Genomic DNA, 17004 nt, shown 5'->3' with positions numbered 1-17004 from the left:
CGACCGAACCAACCTTCACCCGCCCCATAGGCCCCCCCCACGACAGTCATGGCGGTCAGCGAGTTGGTATCCGACCCGAAGCTGCTCGTGGTCCTGCAGACCTCCGGCTACGCCCAAGACCAAGCCGTGAAGCTGTTGCAGGTCCTCACCGACACCGCCCGGTCCGGCGAGGACGCCCTGTCGACGGCGCAACAGCAGGGCCTCTCCAAGGAGCAGAAGCTGCTCCTCACCAACATCGCCCACCTCCGCGGCCTGCACCGCGCCGCCAATCTTGCCGCCAGGGAGACCAAGGCCCAGACGGCCGAGGCCCGCCAGGAGGTCGACCGCCTGCACCTGCAACTGCAAAATCTCTACTACGAGCAGAGGCACCTGGAGGGCGAGATCGAGGCGTGCGAATCGTACGAGTATGTCCATCTGGAGTTCCCCGATCGTCGTGGACGCGCTGCTGACCATGTTTTATAGCCACACGTACCAGAAACTCCCGCTGATTCCCGTCGAGGACTTCCTCGCCATCCACCCCGAACACGCCAACGATGACGAAAACGCCCTGATGATCGCCCGGATTGGCCACGAGAGGGCGGAACGAGAGGCTCTCGAGCAGCAAAGATTGGAGCTGGTTGGCAAGAAGCAAAAGTTAATGGCCGAGAATAAGAAGCGGAAAGACGATCTTGCCAATCTTGATAAGGACCTGGAGAAGTTCATCGATGTCAGTTTGACCGGTGCTAGAGTGTTTGTCCTGATGCTGACCACCATTCTAGGCTGCAAAACCCATTCAAGAGCTGTTCGAGAAGGTGGCATGAGAAATGACACTGATCAACAACATATCTACTGGATCAAGCTTTACTGCGACCACAGCTTGCGGTTGAGATGCTTGTCAGTTACGAACATCAGTCTGGGTCGAATTGAGGCAAGACCCCTAGCTGAGGTCCCGCTCTGGAAATGCCACTCTGCAAACCTTCAAGGAATTGGAAATCCACGGCTCCGCCACCTATCGACATGGAAAGAGGCATTTTCACGTACTCAACTATCACATTGAGAAGAAGCTGCTGATCGAGGATAAAAGGGGGAAGGTCAGGTTAGACGAACGCGAGCTCACGACCGAGCTCCCGTACTCGCCCTCGCGTCGTAGCTGAAGTTTGGGTGAGGCGTTCGAAGACGTATAGGCTTCTGTCACCAGTGAGCACAGCATGCGTCCCGGCGGAGGATGTTGAGGAGCAATGGCTCACTCACGCGAACCGCTCTCCCGCCACTGGCAGACTTTGGTGGCCGCCACCAGGGCGTGGAGAATAGTTAGAGCTCAATGGTTGAGGCGGCGTCACCAAAGCTGCGGCTGAAGAGCATACGTCGCGCCAACGTCATCATGAGGGTCACCGTTATGCCCTAACATCAATACAATGCAATTCGACACATTCATTGTCCGGACCTGAATATTGTTGTGACTCTGTGACATACCCCGGCATAGAGGTCCGGAAGCTTTGCCGAGGCCGTCTCCATGCGGATGTCCATTGTCGTCCGTCGCCGCCGGCCCGCCGCCACTTACTCTCCGAGACGGCATATCACCGGGCGACGATCAAGCGGGCAGCAAGAGACGTGTCCTGGGCCTGGGACACACGAGTGCGCACAGGGCAGCCGAAGGTCTCACCTCGGATCCGATGATACGACATGTCAGTCCCGTAAGCTGACTGGTTGGTCGATTCGTCCGGCCGTCGGGGATGTCGTGTGTGTGAGACCTTGCGAAGGCCGGGGGATTCTTTTTTGGCTTTTTGGGCGTCTGGGGCAAACCGTTTCATCGGCCACGACGACGAGCGTGTCCCAGAAGCCCCCATTCGAAATCAGGGAGGAAGCGGCATGCGGGTGCCAAAAGGGCCCCGTCAACTGTCATTGACTGATCAGACGTCGATGTCTCGGATTCTTTGGAACGGAAGAGAAGAGAAGAAGAACGAGCATGTTGAAGAGGTGTTGGTGCTGTCCCCCGCTCACGAACCATTAACCGTGAGAAAGTCCCTTACTCCCCAAACTGGCCCCCTCCTCGTTGTCTCTCAAAACGGAGCGGTACATGTGGTACTTTGCCAAGTTCGCCCTGCGCGGCGTGGGGAAAGTATGCTCATCCTGATGGTCTTGCAGGGCCTGTTTCAAAGTCGTTTCCTGCATTCGGTGCAGCAGCTACCATCGGCCGACGAGACGGGGCCCGGCGGGGAGGTGGACGGCCTTTGCAGACCGATATCATGGGGCGAACGTCTGAGTCGCAGTAGGTCTAACATGCCACCCTCCACTACTGGACGGATGAGTCCGAGGGTTTCCTTGAGCCCAACGAAGTAAATGTCTCGAAGGCGAACCCTCGACTATGCGTGGGTTAGGTGGTTTGCGGCCGCCGAATGGAGGGCGATAAGCTTCCAAGCGCAGTAGCAGCAGCCTTGCAGTCTGAGTCTCTTGAGATTGCTCGCATATTGGCTTTGGCTCAATCCCGTATCGTGGCGGGCAAAAAGTCTCGATATCGGATGTTACCAAATATGTTGCTGATGAATCAGCGCGTGCCGTAGACCGAGGTAGCGACTGAATCAAGTCAAGTTCCCGTTAACTCTAACGTCAACTCCACGCGGACTGTGAGCATAGAGAATCCAGCCAATGAGGGACTGCAGCCCAGAACTTCAAAGTAGCAGGGCCAACGCCGCCAAGGCATCAAGGCAGAGGTGCAATCAAAAAATTGTGATCGCAACAGTTGAATGGGGCCAAGACACCAATGCACATGAGAGAAGCGAAGCGAAGGACTTCCCAGACGCGGCCGCTATCCGTTGGACCGCGTCGATGGTGGTGTGATGGCTCCGATCAAGGCAGGCCCAGCTCCATATCTCTGCAGTTGAACTCGCTTCTCCTTGGCCCCCTTTTTCCCCAATCACCCGCCATCGCGTCTGCATGTGGTGTCGTTAATGGCGATCCGCGGGTGCGGGTCAACGTGGGTGCCGCGATACCAAGCTTGGAGGGATGCCGTCCTTGACGTACCGGGGTCAACGGCGAGGCCAGTCCCCAAGACGACATTGGTGACCTCCAGAAGAGCACAGGAAGTCACCAGATGTGACAGGAAAACATGTTGGCAGCCGCGCATTCTCTACGCGGCCAGTTGGTTGGTTGGGCTGGAAGTTGGAACTCCAGGTCCGGCCTTGTTGGCCCACACCAGCCAGTCAGATTCGGAGCATCAGAAACGTTCAATCTCAAACGCCGGCCCGCCAAGGGTTTGTTCACCCCACCATCCGGCACCTCCCCCCCCCTTTCCACGTCGCTTTTCATCCTCTTTGCTGGCGCTGACCGACCGTTATGTCACTGCTCAAGTCTCTTGGCCGCCTCCAAATCCTCGGAGGAAACCCACGGCATCGGAATCTCCCCTAAAGGCCGGTGCTGACCAACAAGTCTTCGGAGTCGGCGTTGGATCGTGTCTTTGCTCCACGTATCAACGTTTCTGAGATGAAGCACCAGCTCATATGGGAGTGTCGCGTCAGCTTGTCGTCGGCCTGATACAAGCAGCTTGCGTGGACCAGGAAGTGCTCGATGCGCCTGCCCGTCGCTGATGAGAATAAGCTCGTATCCGTTTCTTTTCGAGGCTGCATCTTTCAGTACGGCGAAAAGCAAGCTCTCGCTTCTGATTTTGAAATTGCGGAGAGTTGCGGAGACGTTATACGCCGAGAAATACCAAGATATCTGAGAATCTCGGTTTACTGCGTAGCCAGTGCTTTGGAGGCACAAGCACAGTCTGATGCAGGGATGGTCGCCGTCGCCATCAAAACTGCCTTGGTAGTCTCTTAGGGCCCTAGGAGCAGATATTCTTCTGGTGTGCTTGTTGCATGCGCACCGAGCGAGCTGTCTCGTACACCGATACTTTTGCTTAGCTTGCCTTTTCTCTTATAAGCATAGTAAAGCGTCCGATCTCAACTTCCTCAATGTGCTGTTCCCAATAAGGTGGGAGGGTGAGGCGCTAAGTGAACCGACTTCAATGGTGCCGCTCTTGATAGCACGGATGTTCGAGATGGCTTGAATGCGGTGAGCACGGTGCTGCTGGAACACGTTAGGAGGCGGCGCGGTTGATTCAACCACATATTGTGACTCGTGATAACGACGGGCAATAGAAGCTGGTTGACTCCACGGCCGAGAGAGATCGTAATGACATGCGCTTGTCGAACACATGATTATATCGGGCGGTGTGACCAGGACCACCACGTACGCGATGTGCAGGTCGAAATCTCCGTTTCCGACTGCCGTCACTGCTTGACCCCAACAGAGCCATTGGCTATTGCTCTCGGGCTTCAGCGGCGGAGACCTGGCCAGAGCGCCATACCTTTTCTTCCTTTTGATTGATATGCGCTTCAAATTTTTCTCGTTTGATTGTTGCATCTCTTCCGGATAGGAGAGAACGAGGGGAACGAAAACTGGAGCCTGGGTCTCGCAGTAGCCTCCCATCATTTCGCAGCAACGGTATCCCGGCTCGCCACGAGATCCCAGGCCGGCTCGCCAGCCGGTGATGAAGGTAGTGTTGGAGGAGGGGAACGCACTGTGACTGGACTTTGTAGTTGATTGGAGGAATGTCAGACTCGGCGAGGGATTGGCACCAAATTGAAGGTTTGCGATGGTGGGACGACCAAGAAAAACATCGTAGGGCCTCGGCCGCGAGCTAGTTTAGCAGAGCGCGATCATCTTTGCGACCCCTGGGAATACGTGCGACGGTCTCGTCAAAGGGCGAATACCATGGGATGACATTTGATGTGGGCGGCCAGGCAAGCACCCTAAGCAAACTGCCTTGTCCCGCCTGGCCTGGGCTGTCGTGCCCGTCCCTGGCACTGCCGATGGCGATGTCCATGTCTGCATCGATGTTCGTGGATTGATTGCGTGGGTGCCTTCGCATTCTGCTCGTCGTCTCTCTAATTATCCGCGACCACCTTGTCGAGAGCTCAGGAACCCCAGCATCCCTCGCCCAGGTCCTATGACGACGAGGCCGCAGTATGGCTTTGATGATGACGACGGCAGCCACAGTTTGCCATGCCATTCTCCAAGCCCCAGACCCGCCTCCTTCTGAGAAGGAACCAAGCTCGCTGGAAGATTCGCAAGCGACCAATACACATCTGCGAGGATGTAGCCAACAGCGACAAGTACACTAAGGCTTGGCCGAGCCACGATTTGCTCCGCTTGGCGTACGTACGACTTGCAGAGCCGGAGAGAAGAGACAGCTGCGTGTGCTGCATAGTGCGCTACCCGGGCCATTGTATTCGTAGGCAATCTCCCATTCGCCTGCTGTTCTCAGGTAGCGTGCGTGGTACAAGCAGCGGTATCTGCCCGCCGTGTGCCTCGATCCGGGTTCGCACGCATGGCGAAAGGTGCAGCCACGACGGGTGGCCTGGGGAACCGTCTTTGTTCAGTTGGCGTGTGGCACCAATGGCGAGATCCATGGCGCGTGGCTGCGAAGTGCTGTCTTTAAATCGTGTCGTCGAAGCGGGCACACACGGGCACACGCACGCACTACGCGCGCCGCGGGCAAATCGCTTATATTCCGAGACTGAGGATCTCCAGCACAGCCCATTCAAGGTAGCCGAGATGGATGGTGCAGACGTCTCTCGTAGCGACCATCTTTACTTGATTGGCTGGGCGAGCAGAACCGGCGACGGAATTTCGTCGAGACGCCCGAATATAGCGTTCCAAGGGAGAGTTGAGTTGCTTCCACTGAGCCTCACATCTCCTGCAAACAGTTGGTAGGATTGTCGTGACAAGCGCACAAGCACGCTATGCTTTTTTCGCAGGAATTGGGTGTTTAGCTTGCTGTTTCTGGAGGCCTTGGGGTCGAGGAATGGAGGGAGACAATGGCATTGGCCTCTTGGCCACGGTGAGATGTGGTATGAAAGGACTCAAAGACCCGAGGCGGACGTCGTGTTTGGTGAAGTTGAAGTCGAAGTCGGTGTACGTACCGTGGATGCCTACCAGAATGGCATAGCAGAACCTTGCTTGAGGTTGGAAGGAAGGAAGAAGGAAGGTGCACTCCCGTCATCACTTACACGAGGCAGGTACCGTCCTCACCGACTGCTTCACAAGCCAAACCTACAAGTACCTCTTGTTGCATGAACAACTGCAACTGCATACACGTCAAGCAGCTAGCAGAGGACAAGATGATGCTTGTCCAAGGAAGGCAAGACGAGAGAAGGTTCCCCGGGACGCGTGACAGGAGCGAGGTTGGAGTTCGGCTTGTGAGGTGGTCAACCTAAGCTTCGAGGGCTGACTACGACGAGATACTACGCCGCCCCGGAACAGCCTTAAAATGTAGCTAAGTCGACAACCCAGTAGGCTTGGTAGGAGTCCTTGCATTCTTGCATCTTGCATTGGATGTCGAATCCTCCATCCTCCGCGGAAGCTAAAACCTCAGTATTCCCGTCGGCTTTTGTCCGCCAAGATGACAGGTATTGGATTGAAGAATGGATATGATTTCAAAGCTGATCAATCAGTTTCCTTTGTTCTCCAGACGAGACGGGCCTCAACAAACAAGCGTGATGTCGGTCAGACTGAGCAGTGGAGAGCAGTAGGGGGACCTGGACACGATGGGGTCTCTCTGGTGGACATTGTGGTCTCCCCCCAGTCGAAGCATCGCAAATTGTTAGTGGGGGAAGTACTCCATCTCCTGTCTTGCATCTTTCTCACGACCCCAAAGGGGATGCCGTTTGGGCCAACCAGCCCGTCAGAGCGGGAGGAGCGAACCTACGGCAGCTTAGCGTTCCTAGCGTGTTTTTGCACAGGTAGAAAGCGGTCTTCGGTCTTTGGGCCCTGTCTTTCTTGTTGTTTTGATACCCGCTATCTGTGGTGGCTAACACACGGAGATGACCGCACTGTGCGGGCAACTGTCAAATTATTTCCGTCTTCAAAGCTTGGAACATTTGTCCTGTGGTTTGGCATCTGAATGCGGATAGGCATTGATGACTGACGGCCAGTCCAGAACAGTTTGCGACAAGAGACTGCATGGGAAAAGGGGAAAGGGTCTTGAGTAATTAACCTCAGATGTTAACACAGGACGGTAAGAGCGAGAGACACGGAGGCTTCGAGAATGCCTTCAAAAAAAAAAAAAAAGACAAGAGCTGCCAAGTGAGGCTGTGTCATTGCCCGACGGAGAGTGACTCGCACGCAGCGATGATGGCGACGCAGAGGCAGGTGAGGTGACAGACGATAGCGGTCAGCAATCTACCTGAAGAGAATCCCGCGCGACGCGTGTTACGATGTGTCTCGATTGGGGGAGGCTGTCGAAGCTTGCCCGGCTTTGCTGCTGTGGCTTGGTCTGCGCCATGTCATGTGGGCAGTTCGTAGATGAATGGAAGGCAGGCATATAAAGCCGAGCCGTTCAGTGAGGCTAATATCGCGGGGTCCCCTCTGGGCGTAATCGTACATCATACGCGGGAAGAAATGGAAACGCCATGGCAGACGAACGGCGACATTTTACAGCCTTTCCAAGAGAATTGTGGAGGTAGACGGCGGGGAGAGTGAGGCGGTGTCGAGAATCTTTCTGCAGCGGACAACGATGAAGGCTGGAGGACAGAGACAGCTGGAGGAGAGAGGCTGGAGAAGGACAGGAAGGAAATGGAATGATCAAGTATACAGTGTGAATGGTGCGAGTTGTCGAGGGCTTGGCCGCTTAGCCGGTAAATTTCTCATTGCTCATTTCCCGCGGGGCGATTCAGTGCAGGCGCAGAAAATTCCCAAGGCGACCCAACCCTGTCGAATCCGTGCCAACCTTGTCATACGCGAACCCACGTCCCACTTCGCGCTAACGCAATTATCGAGGCACCTCATCTTTTTCTGTTGTAGCAGCAGCAGTAGCAGCAGCAGCAGCGGCATCATCATCATCAGGCTGCAGCACCTTAGCGACCTGAGTGTGTGGCAGAGGCAGCCCGCTAGATGAGAGCGGGAGAAATGCGCTAGTAACACGGGCAAGGACTGGACGGCACGCACACCCCCAAGAAGAAGAAGGCCACCCCCAGATGCCCGGTTTCTAGACCTCTCTTATCCATTTCAGACCAATTGCATGCTGTTCTAATCGTCGATACCAGCCCGGTCCGGCCAATGCCAAATTGCAATCCCGTCGTCTTCTCCGTCTTCTTCAGAGAATCAAAGCAAGAGTGTGCTCTTTGCTGAGATCGAGGTTATTGGGTACATCTGGCTTCCGTTTTCTTAGCTCCACTTACAAGTACATAGTCCCCTGTCTGTTACGGCTGCCATCACCGCTGCCGGGTTACCCCCCTGTCGTCGTCTCGCCAATCCAGAGGCTTCCTTGCCCCCTTTCGCCCAGTACAGTTCCCGCATCCTGCATCCCCAATCGCCCAGCTTTTGCGCTTCTTTGCTGTGTTGCTCGTCCTGTCTCGCCATCTGCTGGTTTGGCTCTGGGTTGGGTTTGGTGCTTCTTGTAGGTCTCAATAGTGAGTGCCCAGGGGTACCTTCATTCAAGTCGGTAGGGAAGGTACCTCAGGTGTGTACGGGCGTCATGACTGCCGCTGGACGTGCTGCAAAAGGTACAAGTGGTTTAGGTTGACTGAGGTAAGTACTTCTCCAGGTGCGGCTGCTTCAGGCCTGCTTCTGGCTCTGACGTTACGCATCTGCACCTCATGTATCTTTTCTGAGCCTCGCCTGCGCCGAGGTACTTGCTTGGGTTTCTAAAACACCCCAGGTCCAATACAACAAGCACGAAGCTCCCAGCTCCAACCTCTCAGGTCTACAGATAGCAGTACCAGACGGTCTACCAGCACCAGCACCAGCAGCAACTCACCTTACCTCACCTTACCTACCGCACCAGCACCGCAGAAACAGCACCAGAGGTGGGAAGGGTGCGCCCCCTTTCCTTTCCTGTCCCCGTCCCGTCCAGTCTGCTTCGATGCCCATTGTACCTACCACCTTACCGTCCAGTGCCCACCGCGCTACTTCGCGCTCCATGTCACAGTCCACGTCCCGGTCGTCTCTGTCCTAACCAAGAAATCATCCACTCTCTCTCAACCTTGCCCTTCTTTTCCTCTCTCTCTCTCAGTCCCGTCCCGTATCCATTAGTTGCCCTTCACCTCGTGAATATCATCCGACAACACGCACTCTAATTTTCCCTCTGTCCCTCCCTTTTTTTTCCTCTTCCTCCCTCTTCCTTCCCTCCCCTCCCCCTCTGCTAACCTTCCTACTCCTCAAAACAACTCCTCCTTCGAGACACGAGAGTGAGCGAGCGAGCGAGCGAGCGCGAGAGAGAGACCACTTCGACCTGTCCTGTTGGGTAGCGCTCCATACGTCGGACAGCTTTCGCAATTTCAGGTCCTCGCTTCCTGCTTCTTGGTCCTACTCCCTCCTTCCCCCCTCCGTTCCTCTCTCCTTCCTCCGTCCGCTGTTCGCAGTTGTTGGTCTCGCCCTCCCTCGAGTAGCCTCAACCGCGCTTCGTACATTCCCTCGCCTCGACAGACAGACAGACAGCCACCACAGTCGCCTTCCGTCGTCCAACAACCGTCACTGTCGCTCTCCCGCCGACGATAAACCTCTCTCTGGTATCGCCTTTTCACGCATCTTCGGTCGGTCATCAACATGTCCATCTTCGCCTGGGCCTCGCGCCGTGCAGGCGGCCTGGCCATGCTGGCCTTGCTGGCCCTGAGTTACTACGTTATTTCAACAGAATCAGCTGCCTCGGCATTCAAATACATTCATCAGGACAAGGACAGCCTTTCACCCATCTCTTCGACGACCAAGGGCGCTGGCTACTGGACCGTCATCTTCGTATACTACTGCCTGTTTATTCACGTCCTCGTCTTCGCCTTCCCCATCCGATGCTGCTACGCTGTCTTCGACATGACCCGCAACCTGAAGAAGATTGCACGGAACAAGACTCTGAGGGACTACAAGTTCTCCCATCGCCGTCGGGGCTCCTCCACCTCTCTGTCCAGTTCAGAGACCCTGACATCCTCCCACGGTTGCTCCGCCTCCAGCAGCGAAGCTGGCGACACCGAGCCCGAGCTCTACACCGATGGCGACGGCGAACCCGATCGCGTCATTCACGCCATCGTCATTCCCAACTACAAGGAGGAGATGGACACCCTGAAAGAGACCCTCGAGGTTCTGGCCTCGCACCCCCAGGCCCGCAGCTGTTACGATGTGAGTCGACTTCCGATTACTTGCCCTCAAATTTTCATTGTGTCTCGTCCCCGAACCACGGCAAACTTTTCGCCGGCTTTGGACGACGCGCTCCCCTACTTAATGCGTTCAATTGCTAACTTGGTCCCCTAAGGTCTACCTCGGCATGGAGCAGCGTGAGCCCAATGTGGAACTCAAGGCCATGACCCTCATCCAAGAATTCGTCAAGAAGTTCCGCAGCATCGACTACACCATTCATCCTTCCGACATTCCTGGAGAGTCCGCTGGCAAGGGAAGCAACGTGGCATGGGCTGCCCGCAAGTTGAGCCAAAAATACTCAATGACCGCCCGCAAGGATGTGATCATTACGGGTATCGACGGTACGTGCGCATGTCAGAATCAGAGATTCTGCCGCAGTCAATGTTTCCAATTTTTGCGCGTGTAGGATGATTCGCTGACAAGAACGTGGGGTATCTACAGCCGACAGCCACCTCTCGGCCAACTATTTCGCCCTGCTTACTACCATGCACCTGTCCTACCCCGAAACAGCAAAGACAACCTTGTACTCGGCCCCAATCATTTTCGACCGCAATGCTCATGCCGTTCCCGCCATCGTCCGTGTCGCCGATATTCTCTGGGGTGCTGGTGGTATGTCTGGATTGTACGGTGGCTCCACCATTGCGCCTCCCACTTCCGTCTACTCTGTTCCTCTTGAGCTCGTCGACCGCGTCGGCGGCTGGGATTGTGACAACGAGGCTATCGGAGAGGATCTGCACATGTACCTGAAGTGCTTCTTCGCCCTCAACGGAAACCTGACGGTCAGAACTATTCTCAGCCCCGTCAGCCAAAGCAACGTCTGCGGAAATGGCTCCAAGGGTCTGCGTGGTCTTTACTCTGATATGCAGGCTCGCTACAAGCAGGCCATGAGACACATGTGGGGTGCTCTCGATACCGGATACGCTCTTCGCAAGGTCGTAGAACTCTGGCAAGAGCGCAAGCACACCTCCCGCGCTTTCCGCCCGCTGCACACCTCCCTGGGCGACGCCTCCGACGTCTACGTCCCTGAGGCTCCGTTGGATCACGAAAACCCGGAGCAGCCTCGCGAGAGCGGTATCTTCTCCGACGTCACCCACGATACCCTGCAGGCCCCCAACTGGGAGCGCATAGTCTACTTGTTCCACCGCTTGTTCGAGGCCCATTTCCTGCCGTTGCAGATGACCATCCTTGTCGTCGCCTCGACCTTGTACATCTGGGTTACTGAGGGCAATGAAGAGGTCGCTCACCTCGGCTGGATCTTTAACGTCTGCAACGTTCTGCGCACTCTTGGGTTCATGGAGATCGCCCTGTACCTGTTCTTGTACGAGAGCTTCCACCGTATCTGCGTCAAGGCTCGCCAGCGTGAGATGTCCGAAGCCGGCCTTTCCGACGGCATGAACTTCTCCTACCGCAGCGTCAAGAAGAACTTCATCGACTACGCCATGGTCCCGTTGGTGGCTCCCATCTACGGAGCCATTCCTTGCGCCCAGGCGCAACTGTGCCATTTCTGGACACTGGACCTTGTCTACTCGGTCAGCAAAAAGGTCACAAGACAAAGGGCGAAATCGCTCTCGGCAGACCAAATGGCGTAACGACTTATTCCCTTCTTATGTTATCTTTTTACCTATCCTTCGACTGGATCTCGCACCCTGGCATGGGCCGCGACGGTTCCTCCTTATTTCCTTCGATTCGACGCACAGCCCAATTCTAGGAAGACCCACCGAGCGGCGGTTTTAACTCGATTACGTGTTTGAAGAAGTTGAGGCTCTCGAGAGCCTCACGTGTAAATAGATGAGGGCATTCTTGATATGCATGGCATGGCATGGTATCGGCATTCTAGATATATTGGGGATTCATGGGGCCTCAAACCGGAGTTCTCGGAGCAATTACGCAGGAACTTGACGAGCGAGAGAGCCGTCCAAGTGCATTCGCTTATACGGAAGACGGAGTGGAACGGAAGGAGTAGGACATATCCACGCCAGCATGACGATGTTCAACCACCAGAGGCAGAAAGATGCCGAGAGGGTGAGAAACGACTGCATCCGCTGGGGACGGGACAAGCCCAGCAGGAACAGCTGAGAGTGGGTTCCAAAGAGCAAGAAGGGAGGCCGACACACAGAATCCCGGGAACCCTCTAATGGACGAGTCCTATAATATCTAATCTTGTGTGTACATAGACGATTCATGATCATGGCAACTGACGCTAAGACGTGGATCGGGAGTGGTCAATAGGAAGAACTTTGCCACAATCAATACGAATCATGTGAATTGTAGAAACACTCAAGACGTGCCTCGTGCCCTTCTGTGATGCTGTGAGGTCTGCCGTGTGTATGAGGACCTTGTGATCCGGAGGCGACTTGCTTCAGTCGTCTGCGTAGTAGGTCGCGTTCCCGTAGCTAAGCTTCTCGACGACTGGAGCTCTCGTACCTATGCATTGTTACCTAGCAATCAGGCGGCCGAATCACCGCCAAGTCCCGAGTGCCCTCGGAAGTTGCATGCTCTCAACCAATCAAGGCACCTGGTGTCAGCCAAAGTCGACTGCGCCGCTTCCTGCACGGCGCCGGCGGCTCCCAGAAGCCGGCCGAGTATGGGGCCGTCGAGACAGATGTTCCACCCAGGGCCGGATCATCGGTGCGAGCCGGGTGGTAGCCGAAATGATATAAGGAATGTCGCTGCTTCCTGAACGCAACGATCGTCACTTACTATCACCAACTCGTAACTTGCGATACTCCTGCGGAGCACATCACTCATCAGTTCTACATCGACAAGATAGACAGCCCAGACGGTGTTTCCCAACATGTCCAACTCGAAGACGGTCAAGATCGGCGTCTTCGTGCCGACGGAGGTCCAGCTTCTAGACCTTGCCTGCATCGACGTTTTCCACATGATGTCCAGGGAGTACCTCGGACTCGAGTCGATGGATTTCCTGCCCAGGCACGTGAGGGAACTCGCGCCCTCTGTGGAGATTTCGTATATTACCTCCGTCGAGACGACGTCTTCCTCGCCCTCCGCGCTCGTACCGCTTACGTCGAACCTCAAGATCGCCGCAATGCACGATATGACACATCCGGACGTCCAGCCGGGTAAGCTCGATATCCTCCTCGTCCCCGGCCCGGATCCGTCTGCGAGCTGGGGGGAGGACGTGCTGGCGTTCTTGAGGGGCCATGCGGCGCAGAAGGAGACGACGGATGTGTTGTGCGTTTGTACGGGTATCTTCTTGTGCGGTGCCGCGGGGGTTTTGGAAGGGAGGAGGGTCTGCGGGCCGAGGGGTTTGCAGGGCGTGTTGAGGAAGAAGTATACGGGGACGGAGTTCGTCGGGGAGAGGTACCGTTGGGTTCAGGATGGGAATCTTTGGACGTGTGGTGAGTTTCCAGTCCCCGGCTACTTGGTCTTTCACGGTCTTCTTGGACTAATACGACGACGATGATGTGTGTAGGCGGTGTCACGAACGGGAATGACCTCGTCGCGGCATATGCGAGGGGGAACGGGAGGCATTTCCCGGGACCGGTTGCTGAGATTGCGTGCTCGATGGCGGATGTGGGTGATCGCGGGCAGGTTTACGGGGAGGGGCAGAGTGTGTTCTTTCTGGGGGTTATGTGGCAGGTTGTCAAGGCTTTGTTTGTGAGGCCTGGGAAGGCGAAGGTGGTTTGATATTATAGTCTTGAGGATGGCTGGGTGGTTCCGAGAGAGAGAGGGAGAGACTCAACAGCAACTATCTCATGTAAATGGGTTGCTCTTGACTTGTCACTTGCTTAGGCACACTTCTCCAAGCGGTATATGCATTCCCAGCGATCACATGACTTGAGAAACTTGATCATGCAAGATCGTGATCTGTTCGAGATGGCATGCGTCCTCATACGGGATGTTCTGCTTCTGCGAGAAAGCGGGCTGCACCGAAGTCGTCGACCTGAGGAATCTGGGAGCCGTATCAAAGCGGGTCTCAGAAACCAGGCCAATTGCGCTGCGATCGCACCGAGGCAGACGGAGACCAGAGCAGGCAGAAAGCGGTGTGCGTGGATGGTTCTCGGTGGCTCCATGGCGCTCTCACCGTTCACTTGTTGCCGCAATTGTGCAACTGGAATCCGTTCTTTCTGGCAAGGGTCCTATGCAGCTCTTTCCCCGGACGCAGCTTCCCTGTCGTTGTGCAGCGGTTGCCATGGAAGGATAAGACCGATAAGGCGGTGCTAGCAGTGTCTTGGCCGGTGGAGTGGGGTCGACGCCATGGAAAGGAAAAAAAAAAAAAAAAAAAGTTCCCGGCAGGAAAGTCGAACGGCAAAAAAAAATTTCAGGCAAAAGCTCTTCTACCTGGACCTCACCTTCTCTGCACAACCTCTCCATTGCACCCTCCCGCATCTCTCCTCCCAACTTTCTCTACATACTCAAACAGAAATTCTCCAAGTCGAAGGTCTTTGACATTCCTGACCTCCTTGTGAAACACATTACAAGTCCCAGCGCGGCAATCTTTAATACTTTTCACGCTTTATTATACACATCATCAAAATGTCGCTTCAGCCTGTCGCCCTCTATGGCCTGGAGGTTCCTCCTGGCGAGATCCTCATTCCCGCCGCTGCCGAGTTCCCTGCCACTGTATGTACATTGATGCTTCTGCCTTTCACCTCGGAAGTGCCGTCGCGGATGAATTGCGACTCGGTCGCAGTTTGCGCCCGGCGCAACCAATACCTCTCGGGTACTAACTGTGCATTTGCAGTTCCGCATCACCATGGCTGCCATTGATCCCACCGAGGCGCCCGAGGCCGACAGCGAGGGTAACATCCCCGCCGTCCCCCGCTCTACTCTTCGCCTGGTCAAGCAGCGCCTCGGCGACGAAGGTGCCGACGAGGACGATGACGAGATCGACGAGGAGTACATGAAGGCTCTTATCGCCGCCAACGACGACGACGAGGACTCTGACGACGACGAGGAGCCCAACGGCGGCCCCAGCGACCCTTCCAAGTCCAAGAAGCAGAGACAGGCCGATGCCCTCAAGAAGCTGATCGAGGCTGCTGAGGCGGAGGAAGACTCTGACGAGGAGATGGACGACGCCAAGCCCAACGGCAAGGCCAGCAAGAAGGGCAAGGGCAAGGCCTCCGATGAGGATGACGATGAGGACGACGAGGACGAAAGCGATGACGAGGAGGGTCTCGACCTCGAGAACTTTGTCGTCTGCACTCTCGACACCGAGCGCGTAAGTTGCGCCACGACCCACAGACGCCTGACGTTCCCCGCTAACAATGTCACAGCACTACCAGCAGCCTTTGGACATCACCGTCTCCGAGGGCGAGAAGGTCTTCTTCGTCGTCTCTGGTACCCACACCGTCCACCTTACCGGTAACTATGTTATCGACGTCGAGGAGGGCTCCGATGACGAGGACGAGGACGAGGATGACGAGTACGACTTGTCTCCCGATGAGCTTGAGTACGCTATGGGCGAGGTGAGTGACGAGGACAGTGATGACCTCGACGACACCGCTGACCCCCGCGTCATGGAGGTCGATTCCGATGAGGAGGAGATCCCTAAGCTCGTTGAGGCCAAGAAGGGCAAGAAGCGTGCTGCCGAGAGCCTCGACGACCTGATCGCCGAGAGCAAGGACGACTCTAAGCTCTCCAAGAAGGACAAGAAGAAGCTCAAGAACAACAAGGGCGAGGCTGTCGCTTCCGAGGAGAAGTCTACCCCCAAGTCCGACAAGAAGGTTCAGTTCGCCAAGAATCTCGAGCAGGGCCCCACCGGCTCTGCTGAGAAGGCCAAGCAGGCTGGCAAGGTCGGCGTCAAGGTGGTCCAGGGAGTCACCATTGACGACCGCAAGGTCGGCTCTGGCCGTGCTGTCAAGAACGGTGACACCGTCGGTGTCCGTTACATTGGCAAGCTCGACGACGGCAAGGTCTTCGATGGTGAGTAATGATCATTCTCATGTTTGCTCCCAGTCTGCTAACTCATGTGCAGCCAACAAGAAGGGCAAGCCTTTCTCTTTCAAGGCCGGTAAGGGCCAGGTCATCAAGGGCTGGGACGTCGGTATCCTGGGCATGACCATCGGCGGCGAGCGTCGTCTGACCATCCCCGCCCACCTTGCCTACGGCTCCAAGGGTCTGCCTGGCATCCCCGCCAACAGCACCTTGACCTTCGACGTCAAGCTCCTTGAGATCAAGTAAACATATCATCGACATGCCCGACTTCGGCGGAGTGACGCCGACGAAGGGTACTCCCAACTGTACTCTACATACATACCCAACTTGTCCCGCCACGACGATGGCTTGGACACGCTAGGGAACGACATTCCGGGACTACCCCTTTTAATGATGTGTGCTCAAAGTGATGGCGAGCACACCCTCTCGCCGTGCCGCAATGGATAGTCTCCGACCTGTGGCTGTCTGCGAAGATCCGCAATTGCTGAGGCGCGGGAAGCAGATTCTGTTTGATGGGATGACGAGGCGAGGACTTACACTGCATTGGTTGGCGTACTACAAAAAGAATTTATGCTGTAGGGATTTCTGTACCGGTCATGGTTTCTTCCGGTCGGTCTGTACTTAGCTCTGTTTTCTTAACGAAAAGATTTTCCTTACTGTTTTCACGCTGCCTGCTCCTTCTGCTTCATTACTTGGTCAACGTTGAAAATGTTTCGGCAGGCTCGGTCTGCCTAGATTGTGCTGTTGCTTGAGCAGGATGGCATTGAGTGCTCCTGCCCAGAAGTCGGTGCTCAACCGCGAGTTCCTGCTTCCGCATGTGAAATGCATACACGCAGTCGACTGCGGTTCAGTTTCTCAGAGCAGCCAAACATCCACCTGATTATCTCCCTATGTTCTTGAAACGCCCCCCGAACATCACCACCACAGACAAATCGCCAGATCAAGAGCCGCCATCGC

At 55.7% G+C, this 17004-nt stretch overlaps 4 protein-coding genes across 4 annotated transcripts; all 4 read left to right on the top strand.

The window, feature by feature from the left end:
- Positions 1 to 48: 48 nt before the first annotated feature.
- CkaCkLH20_03269 (uncharacterized protein) lies at positions 49 to 800 on the top strand (the record flags this gene model as incomplete). The annotated part of the gene is made up of 3 exons (XM_038885988.1): positions 49 to 404; positions 463 to 706; positions 759 to 800. 3 exons carry the CDS (start codon positions 49 to 51, stop codon positions 798 to 800), a joined length of 642 nt encoding a protein of 213 aa, XP_038748497.1.
- An 8767-nt stretch (positions 801 to 9567) lies between these two features.
- CkaCkLH20_03268 (uncharacterized protein) lies at positions 9568 to 11738 on the top strand (the record flags this gene model as incomplete). The annotated part of the gene is made up of 3 exons (XM_038885987.1): positions 9568 to 10131; positions 10265 to 10490; positions 10591 to 11738. 3 exons carry the CDS (start codon positions 9568 to 9570, stop codon positions 11736 to 11738), a joined length of 1938 nt encoding a protein of 645 aa, XP_038748496.1.
- Positions 11739 to 12943: 1205 nt separating this feature from the next.
- On the top strand, positions 12944 to 13797 carry CkaCkLH20_03267 (ThiJ/PfpI family protein; the record flags this gene model as incomplete). Its single annotated transcript, XM_038885986.1, has 2 exons — positions 12944 to 13508; positions 13583 to 13797. 2 exons carry the CDS (start codon positions 12944 to 12946, stop codon positions 13795 to 13797), a joined length of 780 nt encoding a protein of 259 aa, XP_038748495.1.
- Positions 13798 to 14646: 849 nt separating this feature from the next.
- Positions 14647 to 16293, top strand: CkaCkLH20_03266 (FKBP-type peptidyl-prolyl cis-trans isomerase; the record flags this gene model as incomplete). Its single annotated transcript, XM_038885985.1, has 4 exons — positions 14647 to 14733; positions 14855 to 15331; positions 15387 to 16035; positions 16088 to 16293. The coding sequence occupies 4 exons, from the start codon at positions 14647 to 14649 to the stop codon at positions 16291 to 16293; spliced, it is 1419 nt and encodes a 472-aa protein (XP_038748494.1).
- Positions 16294 to 17004: the final 711 nt, after the last annotated feature.

Source organism: Colletotrichum karsti (assembly GCF_011947395.1).
Source record: "Colletotrichum karsti strain CkLH20 chromosome Unknown Scaffold8, whole genome shotgun sequence".
NCBI classification, from domain to species: domain Eukaryota; kingdom Fungi; phylum Ascomycota; class Sordariomycetes; order Glomerellales; family Glomerellaceae; genus Colletotrichum; species Colletotrichum karsti.
The sequence above is the reverse complement of the archived record's forward strand: the minus strand, read 5'-3'. Positions and strand labels throughout refer to the sequence as shown.